This window comes from Odontesthes bonariensis, chromosome 9, assembly GCF_027942865.1.
Source record: "Odontesthes bonariensis isolate fOdoBon6 chromosome 9, fOdoBon6.hap1, whole genome shotgun sequence".
NCBI lineage: Eukaryota > Metazoa > Chordata > Actinopteri > Atheriniformes > Atherinopsidae > Odontesthes > Odontesthes bonariensis.
Window position 1 is genome coordinate 21,184,373 of NC_134514.1, and position 27,232 is coordinate 21,211,604.

Below are 27,232 nucleotides of genomic sequence, written 5' to 3' on the forward strand. Positions count from 1 at the left end.
TGGTCAGTTTTCCAGAAATCACTCACTACTTGCCCTGATCCCCTCCCATCCATCTTTCCCATTAACCTCGCCTCTCCTCACAAACAGTCACCTGTGCCACCCTTATTTTCCTGTTTCTCTACAATTTTTTTTTGCTCAGGTTTTATGTCCTTTTCTCGCTTGTTCCCGCTTCCTGAATCATCTCCCTCTCTCCCTCTCTCTTTCTCTCTGCCTCCATCCCTCAGTCTTTCTTTGCCGATCTGACCCAGAGGGCCCTGTTTCACTGAAATCCAATCCCCTCACTTTCTTAAACCTGCTGTTCCATTTCGCTCCCATTTTGTCACACTGCAGTGCGCACACAATACCCTCTCCTCCCTCATTTCAGCTCTTTTCTCCGTTTCCACAAATACGCGCACACGCTCGCAGCGAGGCATACAGCGCACACACACACACTCAAAACATTCATACACAGTTGCACATTCACAAACATTTTTGTTAATGTGTGTGCATTTTTGTTGTCGCAGCACAACTGTATAAACACAAACGAAACAGTGGTCGGAACACAAAAAAGACGACTTAATTAAGCCATCAATCAAATTTGAAGCTCTTTTTCGGATTCCCACACACACACACACACACACACACACACACACACACACACACACTTTCCAAGCCTCACACCCTCCCTTGAAGCTCAGTGGCCATCCATCACAGCTTCACTGACTCCATTCAACCTCGACTCAGAACCAATCACACAGAGGTTAGGGACTAACTTGAGCGTGCGTGTGTTTGAGAGAGGATCACCTTTTGCTGTTTTTTGTGTTACTTGACTATAAAAGTAAAGGACAGAGGCTCAGCCTAACTGAGGCACAGCAAATGCGCACACACATCTCTGCGTTAGAGCTATAATCATCCTCAGCTACCGCACAAGTAACGCGAACTGAACTTAAATCAAAGTAAGTCTAAAAATCTGAGTTTCTCTCTGACCACCTCGCAGACAGGAAGCAGTGTCAGCAACTGCCACGACTGAAAAAAAAGACAGCAACAGTGACATTTATTTATCGTTTACTTTTAATAAATAAGCTCTAAAAATTCACACGGGTAACAGAATCACTGTACAGCAAACATTTATGCTCAAAGTCTCCTGCACAATAAATGCAACGTAACATTGTCCTGTGACTAACAAGAGTGTACACTTTTATAGTATTTGACAAAATATGGAACTTTTGAGGGGTAATAAGCAACGACATATCAAAGCTGTTACAGCCTGAAAAAGCAATTAGCATAATGTTCATGGTTTTTCAGAGATGTTACTGTTGCTGTCTGTTCAATGAGAGAGTAATGGAGGACTTACGTTTCATTGAAGTAGTCGAGCTAAGTCCTTGTTCCTCTTATGTCACACTCAAGCTCTTATAGACACATATTTGCTGTATGTGAAAAAATGTTTTTCTATATGTTAACGTACTTCTTTGAAAAATAAACTGGCAGCCGGATTAGAGCCTGACATTTGGAGGTACAAAAGATTTGTTCCCTTTAATCGTGGATCCACCCAAATCTGTCGGCACCTTTCACTGCTGTTTGAGGAAGAGAGCAGCTCCCGTCTGTATCCACTGGTTGGGGTTTGCTCCACAGGGCAGGGAGACATGTGTGACCACCTTCACTCTCTCTGAGCTGGTGTACAGTGGGAGCCAGATACTCTCCTCTGATGCAGCGGGGTCAGCTGCAGAGCTCTAGGATCAAATGTAAAAATGTCACGAATACATTTCAGTACAGAAAACAATCATATGTACAAGTACGAGGAATTTAGAGAGCAAAAGAGGGATGAGTCATACAGACATATTCTTTCAGCTTTTAATTGTAAATAAACTAATATTTCAACACTGCTGCGTCTTCAGAAGAGCAGAGCTGAACACAGACGTTAGGCAGCAGAGCTTTAATAATTTGCATATCAGAACACGCAGGACACATGGATTATCCTAATGACCGACAGTTTGCACAAACTCACCGCTGGTCTGCAGTATACCATAATTAAACTTCTGGGGAACTGACCTCACTGCTCTACAGAGAAGCACACTGGATTTACATTCTGCTCACAGAGACTTTTGGCTATGGAGAGGAATTGAATTTTTCATTTTTCTGGCTATATATTTGCTAGGTATTTATACGTGCCGTTTTATACTTGAAACTTGTTTGGGCTTGTCGATTTGGTTCCTGACGACTCTGACATAAATGAGCGGTATGGTTTGTCATTACTTGATGGAGGTTTTTGCTTTTATCGCGCAAATCTGTTTTCCTTTGTGTCCGAGGTCGTGGCATGACGACACAAACCCTTTTCCTGCGGACGTGACAAAAGCCGACCACAGGCCACGACGAGCACCAGGAAAGGAGCTAAGCTGCGAAACAGAAGTGACGATGTATGCTGGAAGGAAGAGACGACCCCCCCTTAAACAACACTTTGACCTTCGGACTGATCAAGTTTTGTAGTGTCTTCAATCTTTGATGAGATAACAATGGTACAAAGATGAGAATCATATCAGTGATCACTTAAGCACATTTACTATTTATCAATTTCAGTTTGAGCTGATGCATAAAGCATAAAGACAGCCCTGCTGTGTTTGTGTCAGACATACAGTCAAGATGAGCGTACACGCCACATCTGGTGCTTGAAACGAAAAGGGAATCCAATGTATCAAGGACCAGCCGATACACATTGAGTATACCGGCATGAAGGCAAGTTCAGCCGTAGTAGTATGCAGAACTCAATAGATTCAAAATCCTGTTCAACCCTTTTTTCCAGTGATATTTGCACACCACCCGTTTTACTGCCACAGGCAAAATGTATAGCCACCCCACTTGGAGGATATTCCGCTGTTTTATGTTGCAAAAATAAACAAAGGGCAGCTGTGAGACAAAATAATTGAATTTAACAGCTAAGCATGCAGGCTTTATAAAATGACCCCGAAAAAAAAGGTTTTAATTGTGATGATGAAGGAAGTAGAGGAAATAAATAATCAAATCACTGTGTAATCTGCATTTCTGCACATGTCTAAATATGCAAATGAGTCAGCAGTTAAAGTAGAGGAGCTGGAGAGTTTAACGAGCTGCCGCACCTGGCTGATTGTCAGGAAATATGTCCCCAACAAGAGGCTGTCAATAGAAACAAAGGAAAGGAAAGGATTCTAACACTCCTTCCAGAACGTAATTCGGACCAAAGAATGGCAAAAGATGCTGGCTGTTCCCAGTCAGCTGCGTCTAAGAATTTGAAGGACAGAAAAAAAAGGCTGTGAAAGGGGAACCAGACGGGTCGATCGAGGAAGACATCGAAGCAACAGGACAGAAAAAGTCTAAATGGGATTTACCTTACCAAAAAAATAGGCCAAACACAAACCATCACTAATAGCTAAACAGGAGATGATAACCAATGTTATAGTGGACTAAAGAGAAGCAGACTGTGGATGTTTGGATGAAAGTGACATTCGGCGATGAATCATAAATCTAAGTTGGATAAGGAGATGATACAGGAAGTTTTATTTGGTGCTGATCCAATAAAACATATAAAGATGGCTGCCTGAAGAAAACAAGCTCATATCTAAAGTCTTTAAAGATATGGGGTTGATGACAGGTAAAGAGCCAGAGGAGATGGCAGTCATTATCTCCACAGTAAAAGAAAAGATGTACATACAAATTTTGCATGATTTTCCAATTTCATTGATTAAAAGGAGGTTTTCGGAATGATAATGCATCTTGCCACAGAGCAAAGAGCAATCAGAGTTTTCTCTGGCAAAGACCTGTCGACTCAACGACATGGCCGGCAAACAGAAGCCATCTCAATTCTAGTGGTATTTTTTGGTGGAAATTGATGAAAAAAAAGAGCAACAACAAGGCTCCATTCGGCAAAGCTGAAAGCTGTCGACTTCTATATAAGAAAGTTGGAATCTGATCTTTGAAGAATACTGTTTTTTCTTTCCCCTCGAGGGACCAGAGATCAAAGTGTGCTGCATAATCATTAGTGATTACTCTCTACCAGTTTCCGTTTTTTCAGCCTTGCAAAATTGTTCCGAATCACTTGACAAGCTGACAAAAGCTTTTTGTATTAAGTCACCAAACAAGGTCATCTTTTCATCTTAGCAGAGCCATTTTTTTCCCCACACGAACTTGAGATTCTGAATCTGTGTTTTGTTTTTTGTTTTTTTGCCCCATGAAGACATTTACAGCCGGGGACGAGGCGATTTTTTTCCGAAGCTTGGCGTTGAGGGTTCTTTTCAAAGCTTTTTCAAAGGACTCCGAAGTGGTGGCGCTCTGTTTCTCTGCTGGAGAGTGAAAGTGACCACCAGTTTTTGGTGAAGTCCTCAAAGAATTCAAGTTGTCATTAAAGCCAGAGAAGGTGCAATAAAGTACTAACATGATTCAGCATTTTTTTTCCTCTACTTCACCTGGAAAAACCCCCAAACAAGATTGTAAAAAACTGATATAATTTTATGATATTTTCTTTGGATGTATTTTGCAAAGCAAAGTTGGTTCATATAATTGTTTTGTGTCATATGTGTTTTGTTTATTCATCTATTTTCTACTGAATAAAAAAGCTGAATGAACATCCTCCAAGTGTGGCGACTTCATAGCCTGGCTGACGCGTCCACAATCTCGATGAGATGGTGGTCTGGGAACTAGGTGTGCATTTTCTCGTATTTGAGGCGTGGTTTACGAATGCCTAGAGCCGTTTGTTGGGCGCTACGAATGTCTATCAAATGACGTCAGGTTCTTCCCATGCTGCTTTGCGCGCGATTCATAGCCAATTGTATCACTTATACCAGATGACGACAGAAATTCGACGAGGAAGAAGAAAAAAATGGAAAATAAAAGTAAACTTGCGCTCTAAGCTACTTAAATTGGCAACAAAGTAGGCCTATATGCTATATTCTACATGAATTTTTATGTTGTAGAGTTGTGAATTTATTTTCATAATGGAGAAATTGAGCAGCCTTGCTTTGTTGTCTACAGTAGTAGATCAACCCTCATCTTACTTTGAAGCTCCAAGCTCCCAGAAGTGACGTCGACGCAGCTTTAGCAGCAGAAAAGCTATCAGGCTTGTGTTGATGATAATAATAAACTCCTGGACTATGTACAAACTTCCAAATGCATCGTTTTGTGAGTACAGACCATATTTGTACTACTGTAGAAGTTTGGTTTCATGACATGTGATTTTAGTGTGGTAATTTTGGAGATACTGCCAGGGTCCGTTAGCGCTTGTACTAAGCTATTCGGGATAACTCAGTAAATCAGCTGATGTTCAGCCAATATCGGAAAAACTTCAGGTGGGCTACTTGGCTGGATGTCACGGTTCAAATGACCCTAGGGTGAATCTACTCCGAACTATCACTTTCTAAGGCTGCATTGAACGTTAACGTTGTGTCCGCTGTCATGTTGGAATAACACTCTACAAGCTTCGGTGTAGCGCATAGACGTCGTCATCGTCTTGCTGCCCCCCCCCCGTTCTGTGATTGGTTCCCAAACTCTGGCAAAAATAAGGGCGGTGGTTTCCAGGCTGACTTTGCAGTGAGAATGAAATCGAGCGCAAAGCAGCATGGGAATTCCCAGGCTAGCGACTTCATCCTTTTTTCCAGCAGTTTTAGATCGACTATAATCATCTTCCTGTTCTCTTAGTCTATCTTGAGTCTGATGAAGACGCAGACTGCAGTTAAATGCTGAGAACTAAACAAATAGGCTGAAACTCTCGAGGTTTGCCTCATCTGCAAATGGCTGGCATGTGCACGGAGAGCCCCGCTTTTGCAATGGTCTTTAGTTACCTTGAATCCCTAAAAATACCTTCAAAAGTGCTGGCATTTAGCACTCCTCCACAACACCATTGTTGGGTCATTGTTTAGACATGAAGCCATCAATCTGCAACAGTCAGAAATGTCTAATTCTTGGATCCCCGGGGAAACTGGCCTCCATAAGTGAGCCAGTCAGTGGGAGTTTATTACAAATTCACCCATTGAATAAATTTGACACAAAAAGTGGTCGAATCTGCCGGATCGAGGCAGATGGCCACCCTTCATGAGTCTGGTTCTGATTATTCCGTTAAAGGGTAGTTTTTTCCTTTCCACAGTCGCTCAGGACGAGACACTGGATCCAAGACCAGTTTCTAAGCGATATGTTGGTTACCTTTGTAATTGGCTTGAATTGGGCTGCATCTTTGAAGTGCCTTTTCGTGACATTTGTTGTAATTTGGCGCTATATAAATAAAACTGAATTGAACTGAACTGAAGCAGATGACCAACTGGAGAGTCAAGTGATACAAATCCCTGGCAGGTACCACTTTAATCTGAACATCTTTGGATCTCAGACAAAACAAAATGATACCACGCGTCATTCTGTGCTAACAGCTAACATCAAAGCTAACAATGAGCTACATAGAAGGCAAACCTCAAAGTCATGCACTGTCAGAGGTGACGGGTGACAGTGTAGAAATAGAGTGCGGAAGAGAAAGTACAGTAGAGGGGGCGGTGAAGTGAAAAATATACGTTATGCTGCCATTTTTTAAACAGAAATATGTACTCAACCTGTGGAACCCAGGCCATGTAGCATGGTGGGACAGCTGACACACTGGGAGAATCATGTTGGTTCTCACTAAGATGGACTCCATCAAAACGGCAACCCTCCATCTGCAGACCTCCAACCTACAAATCCAGGGTGAAATACGACGACAGAAACCAAAACCAAATTTATTATGACAGTAAAAAAGGAGACAAAGAGACCCAAAGTGAGAATTTAAAGGCGGTAGATTGAGACAGAGATCTTGAGAATGTTGTTCCATATGAAAAAAAAGACACAAATGACAGAAAAACTACTTAACTGGACAAATGTGAAGCACGAGATGGAGCCGCACATTAAGGTCACTTGATTAAGAAGCATGTTCTAAAAATACGACACGACAGACACAGTGTTTGTGCGAATTCAACCCTGTGACTCAGGGATCTTCCACAGGCCGGACTGTAAAGGGAACTCTGGCACACGCGGGCAACTACTAAATCACTACAATCTCGGCAAGAAGAAAACAAGAGAGAGATAGAAAAACCTAGAAAAAGCCACATTGTGTGTGTGTAAGAGAGCTCATTGCTTCACAACAATTATCCTCTTTCTTTCTTCCTTTCTCTCTGTCAGATGTCTGAGTGTTTCCCTTCCCTCCCTGCAGCTGCAGCCTCTCTCTGCACCCACACCCTTCCTTTCTCTCTTTGTACATTTTAACCAAGAGCATGTCGAGTTGTGCCAAGCTTTATTGGCATGACTTGAAATGAAACTACTGCCTAAAAGTATTAAATTGAACACAATACAATTATATCATCTGCAGGTCGGAGCATAAAAGAGAGATGTCTTGACAGAGCTGTGCCGTTTCAGGGATCCCAGCCCTTAAGCGCTGAGCATTCCTGTCTGTCAAATGTATCAAAAAGAACATGAAACATGAGATGACCATTGTTAAAGGCAGCGTACTTATCTCTAATTTATATGCTGCAAATTCTTTGCTTTCTGCCTGTTTTCTTCTCTCTTTCCACTCTCTTATCTGCATCTGTAATCTATTCTTGTTGTCTTTTACTCAATTATACTCCAATTACCACTGAGCCATAAATTCTTTTTGATTATACTGCCAGTGCTCTGCAGCTGGGTGGGAGCGTTTGCTGTTTGCATGCACGATCTGTAGCTTAATGCACGTTTGCCGTAATTGTACCTTGACCTGTAGTTTGGCCTGAGCAATTGGGCTTCTCCAGGAAGACAGAAACACCAAGCTGTCCATCGAACAGCCCATGAACCTAAGACCAAAAACAAGATCTCATTAGCCTTAGCCTTCCTGCTCTGTGCGCCTCACGCAAACTGGAGTGTTACCTCACCTGGCCGTTTCCTGTCTCAAAGCGTTGAGGAAGGTATCGGGGTGGAAGAGATCAGATAAATCAAGGGTGTTGGAAAGAAGAGCCTCTCTGCTCGCACGCTCCACCCAACTCTGTATGCGCAAACCGAGAGGTAAACAGACACACGAACACACACGAGGGTTAATGAACCAAACTCTTAGAAAATAACAGATAAACTCTCCGAGACAACATGCAATTCAGGCTGGAAATCCATTTCATACAGAAGGCAGGAAAAGCATTCAGAAGCTAATTTAAAAATAATGAGAATAATCAGGATCAAATATTTGATCTCGAAATCTACCATGTATTCTACGTGACTTCTTGCATTTTTCGATATGAAGATCAGTCTGTGACCACCGCGTCTGTCTGAGAGTTGGCGTGTAAATCAAAGATAAAAAAGAAATCGCATAAAATGTACAGCCGATAAAAATTGGGCGGTTAAGAGGCTATTTAATGTCTCCTCGGCTTTTTATCACCACATCAACAAGCTGATAACACTGCAGCCCCGAGTACCTGCTAATGGGAATACAGCAGAAGTGCACACACACAGAGGCATAAACAAACAGATCCCCATTTGATCATGTTTATGCATATGAATGCAGCAATGCTAATTTGTACAAATGCACTAAAAGATGACAAATGGAGAGACTGAACAAATGTACTGGAGTGTAGTGATGTACACGTGCGTGTGTGCGTGCATCTCTATGACTGGAGGTAGACCCCGTAAGCCTTATCTACTCTGTGGATCCAGTCCATTCTATTCAGCATCTGCTTTGATGAGCTAAGCAGCCTCTTTCTGTTGCACTGCATAAAAACTATTGCATTTTGTCAATAGCTCACTCAGCTCACCTGGATATATCTCACAATACAGTTGTATTTCTTAGCTTAAGCACTCTCTTAGATGTTTTTTTTTTTTTTTTACCAATGCTGCAGACCTGTTTTCACTGAACTTTGAACACTTACAGGCAAGCCTCTGATTATACGAGCCTGTGGCAAGATTTGAGCCGTGAGAGCTGACTTAAGATTTGAGTCTAAATCTATTCTTAGCATATCAAAAATAAAAATGCTAATCGGTCCTCTAAAATCACCATAGAAACTAGTCAATTTGGAGAGGGAAATTAAAGGCCAAGTGAGCAAACATCTGATCCAATCTACTACATAAATGGATTTTTTTATTTTTTTTTTTAAGTAAGGCATCAATCTTCATCGGCTTTCGTGATAAAATAAGAAAAATTAAGTCTGCATCAACGCAATCCCTTTTTACCATTAACGCGGTAAAATGTTTGGAGATATTTATAATACAGCAAGGCGGTGCGTGCAAATGCTGCGCACGTTCTGAATGGATGTGAGAATTCAGTTATTGTCAAGGTTGTCCCGTAAGTCTGGGGGCGCCGGCTCCTCATCATTCTTCAGCAGCTCTTGATGACTTGATGACACCTTTATTAGACTGATTAGCTAATAGAAGGCAGAGAAGCTGCTAATGCAGTTATCACTCACTACTGATGGGTAAAAAGAAAAAAAGGCAGTTAAGGACAGCGCAGCCTCTAGGCGGACATATATGAAGACAGATGGGGGGCAGGTAGACACACACACACACACACACACACACAAAAAAAGACAATTGTCAGGCGGACACACGTGCAAACAGATGGGAGACAGATGGACGGACGGACAGACGGACAGAGGCAGTGAAGTTTACACTCACACTTCCACTAGAATAATGAAAAGCATCCAAACAAAAATGTACACAGAAACAAATTAATTCTGAACTTCTGGGTGTATGTGAACATTCTCGTCTGCCAGAGCATATTGAGGTAGGCGTGCAGTCGGACTCAGTTGGGAGGAGACGAAGAGGAGTTTCTACCAGAAGCCTCATTTTCTGGAACCAACTTAAGGCTGAACTTTCTGCTTTCTTATAATGCAGAAAATAAAAGTCTGAATCATTCTGGCACGGAATCGATATTATTGATGAACGCATTGCCTGATTACTACATACGGCTTGCCTTTGATGCACCACGTGCTCAGCTTGAAGTACTCATGTTATTTTGGAAAACACTTGGGGGAAAAAAAAAAGAAAAAAGAAAATTTCCACTTCATCTCTTCTGCCTCGGAACTGCAGAATTTCAACATCATCTCAAAATCATGAAATCAAACTGCCGGGGTTTTGCATTTAAAAAGAAAACCCTAAGGGATCAAGTTGAAGGGCATCAGGAATAAGTTCCAGGTTTTTATTTGCAGTTTGCCAATGGAGTCGAGCTGAGGGTTCAGATTATGCGTTACCGCTATCGTGGAGTAAATGAACAGCCATACTGACAAATCCACCTGTAGGTGACCTCGGACAGTTAGCTTTTCTCCTTCGTCTAAATTGTTTTCACGGGAGAAAAAGTTTCAAGACTAAGGAGGAGAGAAATTACAAGAAAAAGAAAGAAAGACCACAGAAAAGGTGAAAATCTGTGTCCTACTGTTTGAAGTTTGGGAAATCGAATCTTCTTAAATCCACCCAAAAGGACAATGTACTGTAAATGAACTGTACATCTATCGCACTTTTCTAGCCCAGATGACCACTCAAAGGGCTTATTACACTACAAGCCACATTCTCACACACACACACACACACACACACTTATTAAGCACTTCTTAGTGTACACAGTGTTTCAACCATGCAGTGGTTTTTCCTCTAACACACACATTCATACATACACAGAAACTACGTGGGGTTTAGTGCCTTGCCCAAGGGCACTTGGACATGTGGTCTGGGAAAGCCGTGAATGATGACCCTCTGACTGGCAGATGACTGCTTTTCCTCTTAAGCTACCACGAGTTTAAAGATGTCACATCTTTTATATATATATATATATATATATATATATATATATATATATATTACATATATTTTAAAGATGTGACCAATACTGTCCCTTTTCAAGATGGCTATGTGCCTATTTTTAATCGTCTGTTTGTCCAAAGAGTTTTGTGCTTCTGCGAGAAAAGTTGAGGGAGGCAGACAAGCTCAAAAAGAAAGAGAGCGCAGCTTTGAGGTATGCACGGCCTTGTGTCACCTGTATGGCGAGAGCCTGAGTTACCACGGCTCTGAGGTACTGCATCGGCTCCTCTGGTCCTTCCCACTTGTTCTGCCATGTTAGAGGACACTAACAAAAGGGGGAGGAGGACAAAGAGAAGAAAATTCATTTAAAAGTACAATAAAAAAGGAAAAGAAACATTTCTCATTTTAAGATTGATTTTTTTTTTTTTTAGCTTCGACCATTCTGCAGCTAGTGAATTATGTGCTCCAATCAGGCGTCTGAGTGGTAGACTGAAGCCTGCCTCACTCTCATTTACAGACCAAGGCTAATCTGCACGAGGACTGTTGACCTGAAATAAGAAACTGCAGCAGCAGTCTTAAAAAGTCACAAGATTGTAGTAAATCAAAATACAGAATGGTGTAAAGCACATAATGATGGAAAAAGACATGTTGCATGCCGATCCCTTTGTTTCCCGCCCCCCAGCCACCCGCATCCAAGTCTTTTTTTTTTTTTTAACACCCTTCTTTAAATTTCTGATGTCAGGATAGACAAATCAATCTGGATGCCAACACATGCATAAATATTGACAACTGCTAATATTTGAACTGCGACTCTGAGCTGAAATGCTGCCTTTTTAACAAAGACTAAAGCACATAAATATTTAAGTGGCGGGATACAGTTCCTCTGACCCAGTTTTGTCTCTCCAGTCATCATCACCAGTCATCTCCATCTCTCATTGAACTTGTGGCGAAGGCGCAATTCAAAGTGTCTCAGTCGTATGGCACGGGCTTTAACTCAGGCAGTAGTTGCTTATCCTTGCATTTGTCGGTGCTTATTTGAACTGCTGAAGTGTCTTGTTTTGAAAGGCACGGATAAACACAAACTGCTGTGGTGGGTGGTGAAAGAAAGCTCCCCTCGGGAGAAGCCCGTTAACTCTGGAACAGGTTAGCAACAGTGCACGTTACTTAAAACTGTTAAACAGAGATAAAAGAACTGCCTCACACATGCACGCACAAATGTGCACAGTGGGACACCGAGGACTGAGAATTAGGTGCAATTCGCGCATGAATGTCACAATGGATCGACTTTGTATGTCTCGCAGCGGCAAGTCAATAGTTCAGTCCCTACCCTACTGTGTTTGTGTGTTGTCGAATTGAAGCGTGTAACGAGATAAACGTGCAGGCTCAAGTTAAATCATAGACACCTCTGTGGTAAAAATACAAATATGTTCTCGAAACATTGATAAGTTTGACGAGTTAATGATGGCAGGAAACAAATATACCCTGTAAATGTATACCTCGACACAGTACTTAGACTCCTGAATTATTCAAACGTTTCCAATAAAATAATTCTCTTTTCTCTCTTTTCAAAGAGAGAAAAGAGAAAAGTTCTCTCTCGTGCTAATTATGCCAACTGGTACTAAAACAAAACATGGATGCCAGAGATTGTTTAACCTTTAATCAAAAAAGCCTTCTGAACATCAGTGGTGATATCTATAATCTTTACACTGGCTATAGGCAGTGCTGATGATTATTTCCGCTCAGCAGCACTGCTTACTACTCTCCTCTGATGGCAGCCTGGGTAGTTTACAAGTCTCTAATTATGTTTTACTGTACAACTGAGTGGAGGAGCGGTGGAGCTGATCCCCTTCAGAGCTGTGCCTGCCATACTTTTACATTATCATAACCCCAAATGGTCCATTTTCCAAAATCTAAAAATCACCACACCAGCTCACTCTGCTCTGGTTGAAACTGGGGTGATTAGTAATGGCTGCTTAAACCTCGGGATGTCAAAAGTTGTACGTCGCACCCTCTCCTGCACCGACGCCACAGCTCATTTATATGCAGTGGTTTGATGCAGGGGGAAACAACCGAGCAGTGTAAAAATATTACATGCAATTAGGTCTTTTTTTTTTTTTTTTTTTTTTTTTTTAAATCGTTAGTTGGAAAACTTGAATGTGTTCGAGTAACTCTTCTCAAAAGCATTTTATGGACGCTTCTTTACTTTACACTTTTTTTAATAAAAGCTTTTTAATATCCGTTTTTGCTAATTTACTAACTAAATCTGCTACAAGGAATAGTGGACAATGACTTCTGCTGGAGGAGCACTTTTCAACACAGTAAAATGTTGCCAAATCTGAAACGACAGTTGCAGCAGCTTTTTTTTTTTTTTTTTAGATTCAATAAACGTTTTGACAAGCAAAAGGTGTGTTCACAGACTTCCTCTCTGGGGAAGCCACATACCAGCTAGCATAACCTGAAAAACCCCATGAAAAAAAACAGGTCGTGATATAACTTAATAAAGTTGTGTCTCCTTACAGAACAAATAAAAATCTTTGTTTGATGATCAAAGAACTCATTGAAATGCTTCTTCTTCAATATGCACAACACAAACCGAGAGAACATCCTAAAATAACCATCAAGGAAAAAGCAATTACCATTTTGGCCTCCAACAATAACGAAAATGAGATAACAAATACAGTTATTATGTAGTCCCTTTGGTGAAGATGGTCTTATTTTTTTCTTGTGATTTAAGTCCTAAACTCACTTCAAAAGTCACTCCGCCCCAGCCAAGGAGACGAAGAAATGCCTGCGCACTGTCCTGCGGTAGTTGCTATGACCGCTGGGGATGGGTTCTACACTCAAAGATAGTCCCCATCGTGTCCCTTCATCTCTGTTTTGGACAATTACATTTTTTTTCCAACCGAATACGACTACAGATTTAAGGAAATTCCCTCTTCCGTCTTTTTCATGCCTCTCTTTTTTTTAATTCAACAAATATATGATGGATAATTAAAGGACCAATGTCTAAGACGTATTGTCATCTAGGGGTGATGTTATGGATTGCAACCACTTTCATACCCCTAACCCTCCATCCGCTTTTAGTGTGGGAGAACCTAAGGTGGCTGCAAAAAAATGCAAAAGGCCAGCTCTAGAGCCACGTTTGGTTTAATCCCTCTGGGCTACTCTGTATAGTGAATTCCTCGTTCTAAGTTACGTACCAGTGCCATGATGCATATGTACATGAATATATAAAAACACCTATCTGTTACAGATATAATATCAATATTCAACAGCATGACTTGTTGGGTCGATCATGAAGAAAGAAAACAGAAGAGGGGTAAGAGAGCATGACGGAGAAAAACGAAGTAAAGAGAGCAAAAAGAGAAGAATAGAGGGGAAAACATGAAAGATGAAAACAGGAGAAAGTTGGCTGGGTGACGACGGGGACGAGATTTATTAATATAAAAAGAGAGAAGAAGAAGAAGAACACAGTAAAAATTTAATTTTGCCCAAGGATTCAGCCAGGGGATTTAAAACAGAAGTTGTAGGGTTGACTGTTTGCCTCTTCTTCTCTACCTCATCATATCCCCTTTGTCCTCAACTCAGCCTGGGGACATACAAGGATACATAATGTGTCTGCATGGTGTCTACAAGTAGGGGTGGGCGATATGGGCAAAAAAAAATATCTCGATATTTTTTAGGATTTTCACGATAAAGATATTTTGACGATATTTAAAAAAAAAAATTAAAACTTGCGTTAAGATCACAATAAAATGAACATAAGCATGCAAGTCTAAGCACACACGGCCAGTAGGCTACAGTGAAACTGCGAATGGCTCATTAAATCAGTTATGGTTCCTTTGATCGCTCTACCGTTACTTGGATAACTGTGGCAATTCTAGAGCTAATACATGCAAAACGAGCGCTGACCTTCGGGGATGCGTGCATTTATTAGACCCAAAACCCATGCGGGGTGCCTCTCGGGGTGCCCCGGCCGCTTTGGTGACTGATAACCTCGAGCCGTTTCTCAGGCTTCTTCTCCCTCCGGAGAGGGAGCCTGAGAAACGGCTACCACCACATCCAAGGAAGGCAGCAGGCGCGCAAATTACCTACTCGGGGAAGTAGTGACGAAAAATAACAATACAGGACACTTTAAATCCTTTAACGAGGATCAATTGAAGGGCAAGTCTGTTGCCAGCAGCCGCGGTAATTCCAGCTCCAATAGCGTATCTTAAAGTTGCTGCAGTTAAACAGCTCGTTGTTGGATCTCGGGATCGAGCTGACGGTCCGCCGCGAGGCGAGATACCGTCTGTTCCAGCCCCTGCCTCTCGGCGCCCCCTCCATGCTCTTAGCTGAGTGTCCCGTGGGGTCCGAAGCGTTTATTTTGAAAAAATTAGAGCGTTCAAAGCAGGGCGTGGCGCCGTGGTAAGGGCAGAGGACCACTGGCGCCGCACTTTATTGATTTTTGGCGATTGAAAAAAAAAAAAAAAAAACAATTTTTTTTTTTTTTTTTGCCTATATCTCGATATTGCAAAATTACTCATCGTCAAAACAACATTCACGATAATTTCGCAAACGATACATATCGCCCACCCCTATCTACAAGTCAGCTATGCACACCATATATGTGCCCTTGTGGCCTCGACTTTTATGCTCCACCACTTAAATAGTACAGTGAAGAGAAATATATATATATATATATATATATATATATATATACACACATAAATGGTTATCTTAACATATCAACGATGTACGAAGCTGGCAGTGGACAACATGTTAAACCTCTGTGCTTCATTATCTTGCAAGTTCTGTGGAGGTTGTATTGTTCAAAATACAATGTAATCTAACTTTCATTCATTTTCACCCTTTGTTTAATTTATTTCAACTTCCTTTTTTTTCTTTTTACCTTGAAACAAAAAAATGTGCTTGCAATCACAAACTAGCACTTAGCGTGTAGCAACCCAATGTTTTAGTGTTTATCCCTGTGTATTTATTTCTCTTTTGTTCTCCAGGTCTCTCCGTCTTACCTCTTGATTTAGCAGAGCTGTGGCCAGTTTCTGGACCTCCGGGGTTAAAAGTTGGGTCCCTCTGATGACCTTACTCAGTGCGGCCAGAGACTGGTGGATATTCTGGAACAACATTTAACATTTATTTGCTGTGGGTACAGACTAAGTCTATGAAGATGGAGAGTCATCTCCATAACTTAACTGCAGTGATCTGGTTGATACTGACTACCTGGATCTGTGACTCAAAGGTGAAGGAAACACTCTTTTTCCTAACATTTGATTTTCCGTGACTTCTTTGATGACAAAAATAACTGTTCTGCAATGAAAAAACTATTTTGTACACTTCCACTGATCCAGAAGTTAGCTATATATAAGCAAAATGAGAGTTTCAAGAGCCGCAAGCAGTTTCCCTAAAATTAAGCCCACAAACTCATGAGAGAACTCATGAACTTGCTATTCCGACCCACCTTGTTCATCTTTTCATCTCACTTCTATGATCTTTCATTCATTAAAAATGTACGTATCATTTTTATTTATGTGACATGTTACACTCCCTCTGAATATATTGCTGTGAGAGGAAACACGAATCACTAAACCTGGTAACTGCAACCTAAAGAGACCCGGAGAATGTTTTCATCGCTGACGAAGCTTCTGCCACCGAACACACACCTGGACCAAGCGGATGGCGTTGAACTGCTCCAGACCAATGAACGACAAGACTGGGGACTTCTGACTTTCTGTAGGTGGGTCCACCTTCTGGTGGATCAACGTAGAGCCCTGATTTGAAAAAAAACAAAACAAAACAAAACAACATCATACTTCTTCTCAAGTAACATGATGGAGCCACTTGGGAAGCAGTTTCTCTCTCTCTCTCTGCACTACAAATAGAATAACTTGTGAACGTTTGATAATGATTCACAGTAGGTATATCAAGTAAAGACAGTGAAATGTACGCACACTGATATCTGGATGCATACAATTTGGCACAATTAGGATAGTTGGAAGTAAGACTGTGGATGAAGGGAAAGAGATAAATCAAACGTGCCAAAAAGGCTTGTAGGACAAAATTCAGATGGACTTTGGCGGTAATATCGTTTCTATTTAAAAAAACAGAATTTTACAGCCAAATTAAACATTCTAAGTTCCTCTTGCTTCTCTCTAGACCACATGAAGAGTTACAAAAACAGTTCGGCAATGTGCACGTGCGAAAGCGTCATATCATCGCAATGACGTCATGCGATCTGATCACGCCGGCGTGATCGTAGACCTCAGAGGGTTCAAGTTCACTTCTGAACCAGCGACGCAAACAATGAACAAAAACACGCAAGCAGCACACCGGGAGACACACATGCACTGATGGTCAAACACAACAGGTTAGCTGATTGCAAAAAAAAAAAAAAAAGACAGCTAATTAAAGGCAGCTGGTGGTAGATTGGGATCTATGGGAAGCTAGCCAGTAAGCAGCAAGAATTAACACTTTGAATCACTCCTCAGTCAGTTGGTACAAAAACAAGTCTGAGGGAGCAAGAAGGACACTGAGAGGAAGGCGAAGGTGCAAAGGAGACAGCGAGCATGTGTGTTTTACAGCATGAAAAGAAGCAGAGCAAGAAGTAGGGAATATGTAGCTAAATTATTTAATGTGGATGTACATGTCCTTTTGATTAAGAAAAAAAAAAGAAGAAAAAAAAAGGTTCCAGTCTCCAAGCAACCGTGCACAGCAGTGCTGCCTCACCGGGCAAGCCAGGGGCTATTACTGTGTGTGCGATAGGCGCTGACTGCTACTTTCCAATTATCTCTCGGCCACTTCTTTTTTACCGCTTGAGCATTGTAAAAAATGCTGAGGCACTGCTCTCTTGAAATAGTTCATACGGTTTGAATCATAAAGCTTTGTGCTCGCCAAAGAAGCGCATAATGTTGTATATATAACATAATCATCTCGGGAGTTAAAAAGCTGATCAAGACGATGTCAGAAAATAAATCTACGGGGGGAGCGTAAAGTGAATCCTCGTGTACGGTGTGGAGAAGACGAACCGAAAACAGAGCACTGACCTGGTTGAGTTTCTTCCATAAGTTGAGGATAGGTGAAAGGCCATTGGACCAGAGCTCCCTGTCAAACTTAGAACCTGCTGCCACGGAGCGGCTGAGGATGCGCAGCTGGGAAATCACCTGCGAGTTTCAATAGAAAAACACAAATTAAGAAAAATAGGTAAACGATTTTTTCCCCCTGAATTTCTGTGAAAGGCTGCCCTAAAATGAAAGGTTGGCGTTTCTTGAAACATCCTTTTTTTTTTTTTATATATCATTTTCTGTAGGTGTGTGACTGATGATAAAGACTCAAAAATAAGCATTTGGCATTTATTCCACGACAACTTATGTGTGAGAAAAAGGTAAAAAAAATAATAAAATAAAAACAGCAAAAAGCGCATTGTTAGGTCATGATAAAAAAAAAAAAAGTCATCTACAACTCTGTCGCTGCAGCCAACACTCTGCAGGAGGAAAAATAGCCAAGCTTCAAACAAACATCCTCACTGCCCCTTATATACCATATTAAAAAACCTTTGCTTCAGGCTGTTTTTTTTCTTCTTTTTCTATATGTGAGCATTTGTGCAGTTGGGTAAGTTTCTATATGCGTCTGTGCGGTGAGGAACACAAAGCAGCAGATAAATTGGTTTTCATTTGGTCTAGGAGAACTCTGTTTTATCATTTTGGCTCGGGGGGAGAGTGAGCATACATGTAGGTGTTTGTACTAGCATGTGTTTGTGTGTATGAGCATGCGTGTTTGGGAGTATGCAAAAGAGACATCAAATAATGGGATAATGACAAAAATCGGGTGGCCTATCAAAACGTTACTGAAGCAGTAAAACCGAGTGCCGCTGAGGATGAAGTTCTGTAATAGATCGAGGTTCAAAAACGACTGGTTTGAGTGAAGCAAGTAAGAAATGGTATCGTTTTCTGTAAAAGAAAGCAAAGAACGAAAAAAAAAAAGAAGGTCACACCGAGGAAAATCTCAAAACGAATCAGGTTAATCTGCTCACATCCACCTCTGTGCTAGGATCTGAGATCTGAGCCTGCACGAGAGGACAGAACAGCTCTGCAGTGCAGAGGGGGAGGAGGAGTCTTTGCATCGTTCAATAGGAAATCCATCATAAAGTTTCCCTTAATGAACAAAGGAATGTTAAGGCAATGCTTGAACAAGGTCGGGCTCTTGTTAGCTGAGTTTAAGACTCCAACTGAAATTCAACCTCGAGACGTCTCAAAAATATGTCTGAATTTATTCGAAAAAACATCACAAGGATTGCTTCATACATTCATGCTTTAACATGGTGAATCAGATTAAAAAAATGTGACGGAAAAAAAAAAGAAAAAGGATGATAGAGCTTCAGTGACAGTGCTCAACGAGCCCTCCAGAATAAAGGATGACCAGGGATTTTGCTCTTTCTACATATAAAATGGATCATGACTGGTTTGCCAATGAAAACATCTGGTGCATGTAATACCTAATAATAAAAAAGAATAGATACTAAAAAGGAGGTCCAGAGCAGCTGAAATGATTCACCAAGCAAGAATGGGGGAATAAAGGGAATTGTAAAATTGTCTTTTACTTATTATTTTCAATTTAACATAAGGCTGACAATTCAACTTTTACTGACATATCATGCAGCATCTGAACTTTGAGGAGGGGACTTCGGAAGATAATCCTTAACCAAGTGAGGAGAAAAAGTGAATCGTAGATTCCCATTCATGGTGTATCATTAGAAAACAATACTTATGGCCTTGATAAAGAAGATGCTCTATTAAACCATCCGTGGGGGAGAACTTTACGGAAAAGAAAGGCATGCATAGATACTACTGTAGGCAGATACTGTAGAACAGCCCTGAAGAAAAGGACATCAGAAACATTCTATGCACGAGTTTTTGTATCATACTAACTAGAACTTGTCAATGATATATTCTACCTACATGTGAATTTAATCATTTTGTTCAGTACACATAAAAACGTATCATTAAGCCCATATTTCACGCCTGTAAACCAGTGGAAATCCTCATTAGACATTTACGAGCAATCTGACCTACACTGGGTCATTCACACAGGACGCAGACGTTTATCTTAAATGGTATCCACCAGGACCGCACGCTCTGTGACTGAGTGTGTGTGGTTGTGGTTACGTGCCCAACCCACAGCCGGTGACACTTGTCTTTTGGGAAAAGAGAGGGCATATATTAGAGGGAAAGAGAGAAAGAGCATGGAGGTGGCAAAGACAGATGACAGCAGGAGGGGAGACAGAAACATATGTGGAAGAGAGGTGAAATAAAAAGACCGAGTACAGCACACACACACACACACACACACACACACACACAAGTGCCCTTGTGGGAGTTGCATGGATTAAAGTGTGTCGGTGGTTTCAGTGATCAGCGGATCACAGTGACATTATGAATGAATTAATAGCAGAAACACCCACACAGGGACTGCGCACACAAGCTGTAACAGTTATGCATGCTTTAAGTATGTTTGGCGGGGAAATTCGTTTATCACAATAGACCATAAAAATCATCCAAGTCATCCAAAATGAATCCAACAGAACACAGCGCACACCGGTCAGCCACAACAAAAGCACGTCAGGCGATCACAACACGCCTTTGGGTGGGTGGGACGAACCCCCCATCTAAACATCATAACACGCACCAAAGTGTCATTTTTCAGATTGACTGTGGCTTCTGATCTAGCTTAAGGTCTCCCCTGCCGTTTCTTGTCGCCTTTCTAAAAATTGTAATTCCTGCTTTAATTCAATATCCGTCTGTTTTATCATAGAAATACGCAAAAAAAATGGGCATTTTCTCCAAAACTACAGCAGGTTATAGGTCAACCAGAAACCTATAAATAAAGGGCTCCAGTTCAAAGACAGAAGGACAGAAGTAGGGATTCCAATGAATCCTTTTATGCACCACTAACGTGGTGGACCATTAAGGGACCATTTTTCTCCTCCTTATCTCAAAATTCACTGCCTGGTGGGGGAAAAAAAAAAGTCACACCCAATTTACCTTTGATTACAACACGCATTCTCCATTTTATTGTTTTGATAATCTTATTTATTTCCATCCAGAGTTGCATCATTTTTCACTACAACCTTATACTTCTGATGGTAGAGTCGGGCCGCTGCATAAATTCTTCTCCAGGACATCATAAAGATTCTCGATGGGGTCAGGCTAGGTTCATATGTATGCGTTTCAGCCGCCAATGGCCTCGCTTCTAATTAACTTTGAAGGGAGCGATGTCTTGCGCCGCCGAATTGACTCAATCCGGCGAACCAATCAAACTGCCTCACTAATCGAATGTCCGATCGTATGACTGCCGCTACAATTCCAGGGATCAGGCCCGCCCACTATCGAGTGTTAAAGCATCGTGTCCGTGTGAATCCTGCCTGAAGGTTTGGACTCTGTGGAGGGCAATCCATGTGTGAAAAATGATGTATTATGCTCCTTGAATTACTCTCTCACAGTTTGAGGCAAATGAATCTTAGCACTGTCATCTTGGACTATGCCCATGTCCACAGGGATGAAGAATCTACTGATGGAAAAACTTGGTCATTCAGTATATTTCGGCAGTCAGCATAACTTAGACCTGATCGAGTGGAGTTAAATCCAAGTGGTGCCTCCTTTTTAAACCAGGCAATGTATAAAACTACAAGGTAACTGTACAATTTTTGGTTTTTGTAACCTCTACCTTAAAATAAAGTGCAATATTTGTCAGACGCCAAAGGATATCTTAAGAGGTCCCGATTCCTCTGTGAGTGCATGATGATGAAAATGGGGATCACTTGTAACAAAATGAACAAAAATACCCAAATCTGCAACGTTCGGTGTTGTCAGATAGAAGGGCAAACCAAAAACCCTTAAATATACTTAAATATATATATGTTTATGCTCTATTTCTCAACGTCTTTATGCATGGCCACAGTCTTGTGTTAAAGAAATGTGGTTTGGTTGAAGACAATTTCCTGCCCTCACCGATTATAGAGAAGTGAAACTTTAAATACATCTTACTGTCTGCATAAAACATTCAGCTTTTTGGTGACCTTGTCTGCATGTTGGGATCATTTAAGGATGTGAAACTCAGACCTCGACCTTATCTTTTCTTCTGTAATCTGCTGACCACTGAATTAAAGTTACATTATTTCTGCAATGTAACCTTGTTAAAGTCAAAATATATTTGGATGAAGTCCAAAACCAACGTGCAGCCAACGTTTTTAATATATTCCCTCAGAAGTAGCATTGTGACGTATGATCAGTCAAATTATTAGCACAAGGGGATTTTTCAGCAGCTAATCCTGTGAAGGATTAACTCTTGGCTGTAGGTTCTTAGGTGGCAGTTTGCAGGACTCATCCAAACCACAAACAGGCAGTAAAAAAGTGAAAGTAACCAAGTTCAATGAGAGAGAGACAGGCATTACTACATACAGATCCCAAGACTCGAATCTGCAAAAGTCCTCCCAAAAGAAGCCTTCCTTAAAGTGTATGGGTGAGCGAGAGTCCGGCAGGGTCCAGAAGATAAACTGTCATCATCAGAGTTTACAGTTATACGACCTCTGGCTAAACTTGCGTTAGACGGTTCGGCTGCGACAAACACAGTAATGGGTGTGTGGTTCTTTCGGTTGTCTGTGTGCACGTCCGCCTCCAGATCAAGTTGGGCTCTGGGCTATACCACACCAGACAACTGGAGTGAAAAAAAGAAAAAAAGATTTATATATGTTTGAGATCCATATGTCATGGCGGAGTTACTTGAAATAATGATATATCTCAGTGTATCAGAGCTACAGAGAAACGTGGGGGTGGTTATAGTTTGTGAGTCTCATCGACTTCACCCTGATCAAGAGGGAGAAGTGCTCCATTCTTCAGAGACATGCTGCACCCTTTGGTGTGCAGCTTTGTTTAGAAAAGATCCGTGCCGCAGTGGGATATTGACCCTGAGCAACACCTCAAAGGTACGCAAGAAACACTTGAAGATCAAAGATGACCACGAAGTGCTGACTGTCATGGACTTTCCTCTACAGTCAGCTGACATCAGCCCCTGCTGAACACTGAGAGAGGCAAATAGTTCTGACATCACAGGATTTGGGTTTAAACAATAAACTGATGAATCCTGCTGAATAAAGTTTATTCCGTGTTTATGCGGAATATGTTATTGTGAATCTTTGTTTCTGTATGGTGCTGCTGGCATGTGTCCACCAGTGAATAAGCAGGTGTCTGTGTGTGCGTTTGAGTCTGTGTGAGTGCACCTGTGAGCTGATGATTCTCTGGGAGGATCGCTCTATGTTGGCAGCCAGACCAAAGAATGCAGGCCTGTCGTCCTCTGGGAGATTCTCTATCACACTGCGGTAGTCCTGGGAGGACATAGACAGAAGAACTGCTCAAACACAAATGCATCCTCATAAAGATTTAGAAAAAAAATAAATCCTGCTGCTCTATTATCAGGTGTATCATTTTTTCTGTATGAGAGTATAGGATAAATAACACTTGGATGTATCTCCTTTGGCAATACCAACTTGGCCTGAATACTGATCTCCCACTTACTATTGACTCTCAGTTTGTATAAACAGACTCTTTATTTAAACTGTTTTTGCTTCTTTTCCAGTGCCCAATTAAGAAATACGAAACCCACAACAAGTCTCAGCTTAAGCTTTAAAAGAAAAGAAACATTTCCCTGTAGCACAACTCCATTTCTTCAGTCATCGGTACAGCATCGAAGTTTTGCGCTTGCGTGCATATAGTTGTGTCATCCCGATAACGTACCAATATGGAGCAGGAGTTCGGGAGGCTGATCTGCGGCGGAAAAACGCGCGCTCCTCCTCGGCTCCTCCTCTGTCCAGCTGATGATGGCAGAAGTCGTGCAGAGAAGAACTGCTCAAGGTAGGAGCGCAGAATTCGGAGGTCAGAGGGATTGTCTATGCGTCCACCATAGATGGCACTCTCCAAAAGGCCGTGGACAAACTCCCATTGGAAAAGTTTGCCACCTTGGACAAAACAAGAAATATAAATACACAAGAGCTACAAGCACGTGAAATGAGTGCACTCGCTGGGAAAGAGAGCGAGTGACTAGTGTGGTGATGCTGGAAATGCAGGGACGCGCTCACTGACTGGAACGCTGCACATTCAGTGAATCTTTCAGTGATGATATTAAACAGTGAATTTAAGCTGAGAGTGGCAGAAGTAGCTTAAAAGTCACACATATCTGTGTTTGTCTTCAAAATTCAGCAGCGACATCTTACGGTTCTCATTAAGTTACTTGCTTATTTCGTTATTACAAAAGGAGCAGATCAAATGTTTTTTAAAAAAACGTCTGCTCATTTTGAATTATTCAAGAAAAAAATAAATAAATGTCAGCGGAGACAAACGACCGGTCAAACATCTCTGAACTAAGTGGTTTAACCAGCAACAGGTCAGTAACATTATTGGGCATAAAAAGACAGAGAAAGTACAACATTTGTGCTGTATCTACACATAAGACCAAGCAAAAGAGAAGCCTATAAATAAAGACCATTCGGAAATGTTTCTAGCTTCTCTGACCACAACCTCATCTACTGGACTGAGTTGATGGTGATAGCTGTCCTGTGGTTTGACAGATCAAAAATGGAATGGGATGGAATGTTCTTCAGAGAAGAGCTCATCTGCTTTCTCAGCCAGCATGCTTTTCACATAGAGCCTAACTTTTTTCAGCAAAACAATGCTAAATTACAACAGCATGTAATAAAATATTCTGGGTGATAAATAGGCCTACCTGCAGTCCACACCTGTCTGAAAAGATTTGGTGCATAACTAAACAGAAAATATGACAAAGGGGACCTCAGCTGCGACACATGGCACGCCGACTTTGTTCTATTTTCTACGGTTAAAAAGATTTGCTGAACATTGTGGTATTTTTTTTTTTGTTCATTCGAGTAGGGGCTGTTTCAATGGCGTGTGGAATGTTTGTCAAAGTGAAAGCACTTGCAGAATCATGAGATCTCAAGTCCTTCGCTGGGTTCGGCCATGTTTGTTATAGTGTGCGGTGTGTAAAAGATGCTAAAACAATCACGCGGAGTTGTCCAGTCCGCTGTTTTAAGTCTTCAGCCATCTTACCTTCAAAAAGCCTGTCGATGATCTCAAAGCCAGCACGGAGGTCCGACAAAGAAAACTCATAGAACTTAGTCCAACCCTGGAAAAGCAGAAGATTCAGAAGATTCACAGCATATTCAGCAACCACAGTTTTATTTTCTATGCATTTACGAATCATATCACATTAGACAGACTGTTCGAGGATTTAGGTACCAGTCATCACACGTTTTCTCTTTTCCTTAAATCCGAGAGTCAAAGTCAGTCGTATGATTATCAGTTAGGACTGCAAGTCCATGTATTTATCAGTCTTTATCAGACAACAAATGTGGTACCAATAAAACCACTTTGACGCTGTAAAGACAAGACAAAATGAGCATTTTTAGACAGCAAAGTATTTGCAGGATCAACAACTTACTGAAGACTGTTGAGTCGAGGCTGCTATACACAGCCTGTTTGTTATTCTAGCAGTCGCTTTCTCTACCCTGTAACCATCACACATCACCATGATATTGCAAGCAAACCTCTCTTGCAAGATTAGTCCCATTTGTGCACAAACAAAGGCAGACTCATGTATGAGTGCACACATGCTCCGCTGTGCCCTGGAGCCCAGAGAGTAAAGGCAACAGCGCGGAAGCTTTAGGGTTGAAAAGACGAGGACGGCTGTAATCACACAATATTTATGCACATTCAAAAACAAAAGAGCACGAGCCTCGGCACACATGCAATAAAACAGCAATGACCATCTTCAAAAAAAATAAAAAATACATAATAGATCAATAAAAATCACAGAGCTACGAAAACATGACAGAGAGTGTTTGTTGCTCTGCGCTGACACTCGATCAGCAGCTGTAACCTGCCCACCGATGGTGCTGGCGGAAGAGGCCATGTTTGCATTTGTTTTATCTGCATAGCACCGGCTGCTTGTTTCTCTTAGCGTTAGAGGTATTCCGTGCCATTCGCTTGTCAGGAAGATTACACCGATCGTTTTCGGGGGGAAAGTTGTAGCATGGGCCAAATAAAGGACCAGTTCAATTTTGACGGGGATCCAGATCACTAAACTTTCAAACTGGAAGACGGAGCTCTGGCCTCGATGAAAAGGGTGTGCTTTCTGAGTGCTTTCTGAGTGCTTTCCAGTAAATGAACGTGTTGAAAATATGGGTCTTTGGAACAAAGCTCTGCTCCTCTCAATCGACTGTGAGGACTTCAGTGAGTCTGTTACCGAATGGTACAGTCACCTGAGATTGCAGCTCAGTCACCTTGCTGGATTCTGGCCAATATAAATAAATAGATAAACTTAAAATAAAAAAGAGCAACTTTTCTTTTAGTAGTTGCACTTCTAAATTAAGTGTTTTCTACCCAGGTGTGTAAAGAGGAGGAAAACTATGAAAGGATAAAAGAGAAAGGGACAATAGATGCAGCAAAATGGAAGTAGGTGGCTGTTTCAATAAATAGCTGATGGGAAATAATATTTCTGACTAGAGTTAAAAAAAAACATTAAAAAAAGATAAATAAATAAATAAAACAGGCATTCTGTGAGAGATAGAGAGGGTATTGAAGAAGGCCAAAGAGAGACGAGACTAACCAAGGAATGTAACAAGGAAAGCAGGAACAAGTAAGCTTAGAGATCTGAGGAATGGAAGAACCAAGAACAGACAAGAACAGACGGAGAAAAACTGTATAATAATGAAGGAAATATGTGGAAAACCACATCGTTTCACCTGAAACTGTGGAGCTTAACTCATCTCTCCTCCCTCCAAGAGAGGCTGAGAAAGTGTGATCCCCCGGTAGTTGGAACACACTTTCTAAATTAAGACTGTGAATTTCTTATTTTGACCTTTAAATGTATTTCTATATAGAGCTGAATCAATACTTGGAAGAAAAAAAATAAATGCCACAGCGAGGGGTCACTAGGACAAAGCCAGATGAAATAAGAAAGAAAGCTTGTGTGCTAAAGTTGTGGCCGTTGGTTGCAATCTGCTACTTTGCCCGCTGATGTCTCCAACTTGACGTCACACGCAACCCCTTTAACTTGAATGCATTGAATTATTACGACCTTCACATGCCATGGGTCAACGGTTTGATATTTAGTTTAAATTAAAAATACGATTCCTTCTTAAGCTCCCTTGACAGCTTATGTCATCACAAAAATTGCATCTCCTATGATTCCGCCGTCTGAGACCTCAGAGAGGAAAGGAATTACTCAACTACTGGACATAGCAAATCCATTAGCCTTACAAGTAGCCTGCATGAAAAGTATCAGGCTAACAGACTGCTCGAAAGCCTCATCAAGTGGGGGCTGTTTTTCTAAATAGTGTTTTATGTGTGTTGGCCTTCAGGCAGGTTTTCTATAAAGGCTTATATTCATAGTTGAACTTTCATACACAAAGCCACACACACACACAAACATATAACGGTGCCTGAGGCGCTTTGCGGAATGCAAAACA

General features: G+C 41.3%; 1 protein-coding gene across 3 annotated transcripts in view; it reads right to left on the reverse strand.

The window, feature by feature from the left end:
- Positions 1–1,069: 1,069 nt before the first annotated feature.
- Positions 1,070–27,232, reverse strand: part of dync2h1 (dynein cytoplasmic 2 heavy chain 1) — a 101,403-nt gene continuing 75,240 nt past the window's right edge. For all 3 annotated transcript variants that reach the window (XM_075473597.1, XM_075473596.1, XM_075473595.1), the window contains exons 86-96: positions 24,813–24,888; positions 23,487–23,707; positions 22,973–23,077; positions 17,745–17,861; positions 16,365–16,472; positions 15,717–15,818; positions 10,940–11,029; positions 7,863–7,972; positions 7,703–7,784; positions 6,540–6,656; positions 1,070–1,709 (exon numbers count right to left, since the gene is read on the reverse strand). In XM_075473597.1, coding sequence (XP_075329712.1) covers positions 1,548–1,709; positions 6,540–6,656; positions 7,703–7,784; positions 7,863–7,972; positions 10,940–11,029; positions 15,717–15,818; positions 16,365–16,472; positions 17,745–17,861; positions 22,973–23,077; positions 23,487–23,707; positions 24,813–24,888 — 1,290 coding nt within the window. In that variant the 3' untranslated portion in view covers positions 1,070–1,547. The remainder of the gene's footprint in view (positions 1,710–6,539; positions 6,657–7,702; positions 7,785–7,862; positions 7,973–10,939; positions 11,030–15,716; positions 15,819–16,364; positions 16,473–17,744; positions 17,862–22,972; positions 23,078–23,486; positions 23,708–24,812; positions 24,889–27,232) is intronic.